At 42.9% G+C, this 1,504-nt stretch overlaps 1 protein-coding gene across 5 annotated transcripts in view; it reads right to left on the bottom strand.

Moving 5' to 3' along the window:
• LOC107098173 (myelin transcription factor 1-like protein) overlaps positions 1 to 1,504 on the bottom strand; it is a 48,754-nt gene that overhangs the window by 27,707 nt on the left and 19,543 nt on the right. For all 5 annotated transcript variants that reach the window (XM_015395683.1, XM_015395682.1, XM_015395681.1 and 2 more), the window contains one exon: positions 330 to 787. In XM_015395683.1, the coding sequence (XP_015251169.1) occupies positions 330 to 787 (458 nt within the window). The remainder of the gene's footprint in view (positions 1 to 329; positions 788 to 1,504) is intronic.

The raw sequence follows: 1,504 nt of genomic DNA, 5'->3' as shown, positions 1-1,504 counted from the left end.
TGAATTTAGGTGTTCAGGCTGACGTAGAACTAACTGGCCTGCAGAAGATAATGAAAGAAAACGCAGATTTTAAGACAGGATTTTTTTTAAATTGAAATTTTCTAAATTTTGGGACGATATAAAGAGTATATTTATATACATGTTTAAGCCAGAATGATTTTACATTTGACTTCCCTTCAACTTTGACTCAGGCATGTAGGATATTTCTCAACTATAATAAATTATTGCAAACTTAAACTCAATTATTTAACGCTTCAGTATGATTTTGCTTCAGCTCAGCTTATGGACCAGGGGGGCGGAACAGAACCAGAACCGGCACCAGAACTCACCTTGAAGCAGATTCCGTTCCCCCTCCTCCTCCTCTTCCTCCTCTGCCTCATCCTCCGGCTCTTCCTCATCATCACCGTCCTCCTCATCCATCCCCTCCTCCTCTTCGTCTTCTTCCTCCTCCTCCTCTTCCTCCTCCCGCTCATCTCCCCCTCTCATTTCTGTTCTCTCCAGTGGCATCCCTTCCTCTTCTTCTTCCTCCTCCTCCTCCTCTTCCTCCTCAGGATCCTCGTTGTCCTCAGAGAACTCTTCCTCCGCCGCCTCCTCTTCCTCCTCTCCCCTCTCCTTTCTCTCCCGTCCTACCTCCACAGTTTCGTTCTGATAACTGCCGAAGGCTCCAGTTGCCTCCTCCTCTTCCTCTCCCTGGCAGGGGCTGATGAAGGGCCTCCTCTTAGCCGCCGGTTCCGGTGTTTGCTTGTCCAGAGTCTTCCTCTTCTTGGCCAGCGGACATCCATAGATGCTGCAGAAAGAGAGGGAAGATCCAGAGCTGATAAATGTCCTTTAAATGATTCGTCTCCTGGATTCATCATGAAATCATCGGAACCGTTTTAAAAGCAGGAACCGATCTGGGAACGTCTGTTAAATAGTGATTTTGATTCAGTCTGCTGCAAAGAGCAGCAACACTCCCTGATCAGTAGCAAACCGTATAAACATTCATCATTCATTCACATTACTGTCAGAACCTTTACTTTTATTGAGAAGTTTTACAAAATTCTATTTTGTTTTTGATTTTCTTTTTTTTTCCTGTGTTATTTGCTTTCATTAATTATGGAACAGATTTCTCCCCATATCCCTGATAATGGTTTGGTTTTAAGCCGGTGTTCTGTCAGATCAGCATACCCCATCAGACCAGCATACCGCTTTATCCCTTTAGTTTATCTCTTTAGTTTATCTCTTTAGTTCATCCCTTAAGTTTTGTATGAATAGACTTTAAACTACCTCAACGGGTGTGAATTCCCTTATTTATGTACAGAAAAACAATTTAATTACTTACTTTTTGGTGTTTTTTGAAGCGTATGGCGATCTGACCTTAAACTGTTTGGTTTATACATGACTAAAGGGATAGACGCCCGTTGAGGTAGTTTAAAGTCTATTTTTCCTACAAAACTGACTATAGGTATGCCGGTCTGACTATAGGTATGCCGGTCTGACTATAGGTATGCCGGTCTGACTATAG

This window comes from Cyprinodon variegatus, unplaced genomic scaffold (genome assembly GCF_000732505.1).
Source record: "Cyprinodon variegatus isolate N-32 unplaced genomic scaffold, C_variegatus-1.0 Scaffold752, whole genome shotgun sequence".
NCBI classification, from domain to species: domain Eukaryota; kingdom Metazoa; phylum Chordata; class Actinopteri; order Cyprinodontiformes; family Cyprinodontidae; genus Cyprinodon; species Cyprinodon variegatus.
This window is presented reverse-complemented; position numbering and strand designations above follow the sequence as displayed.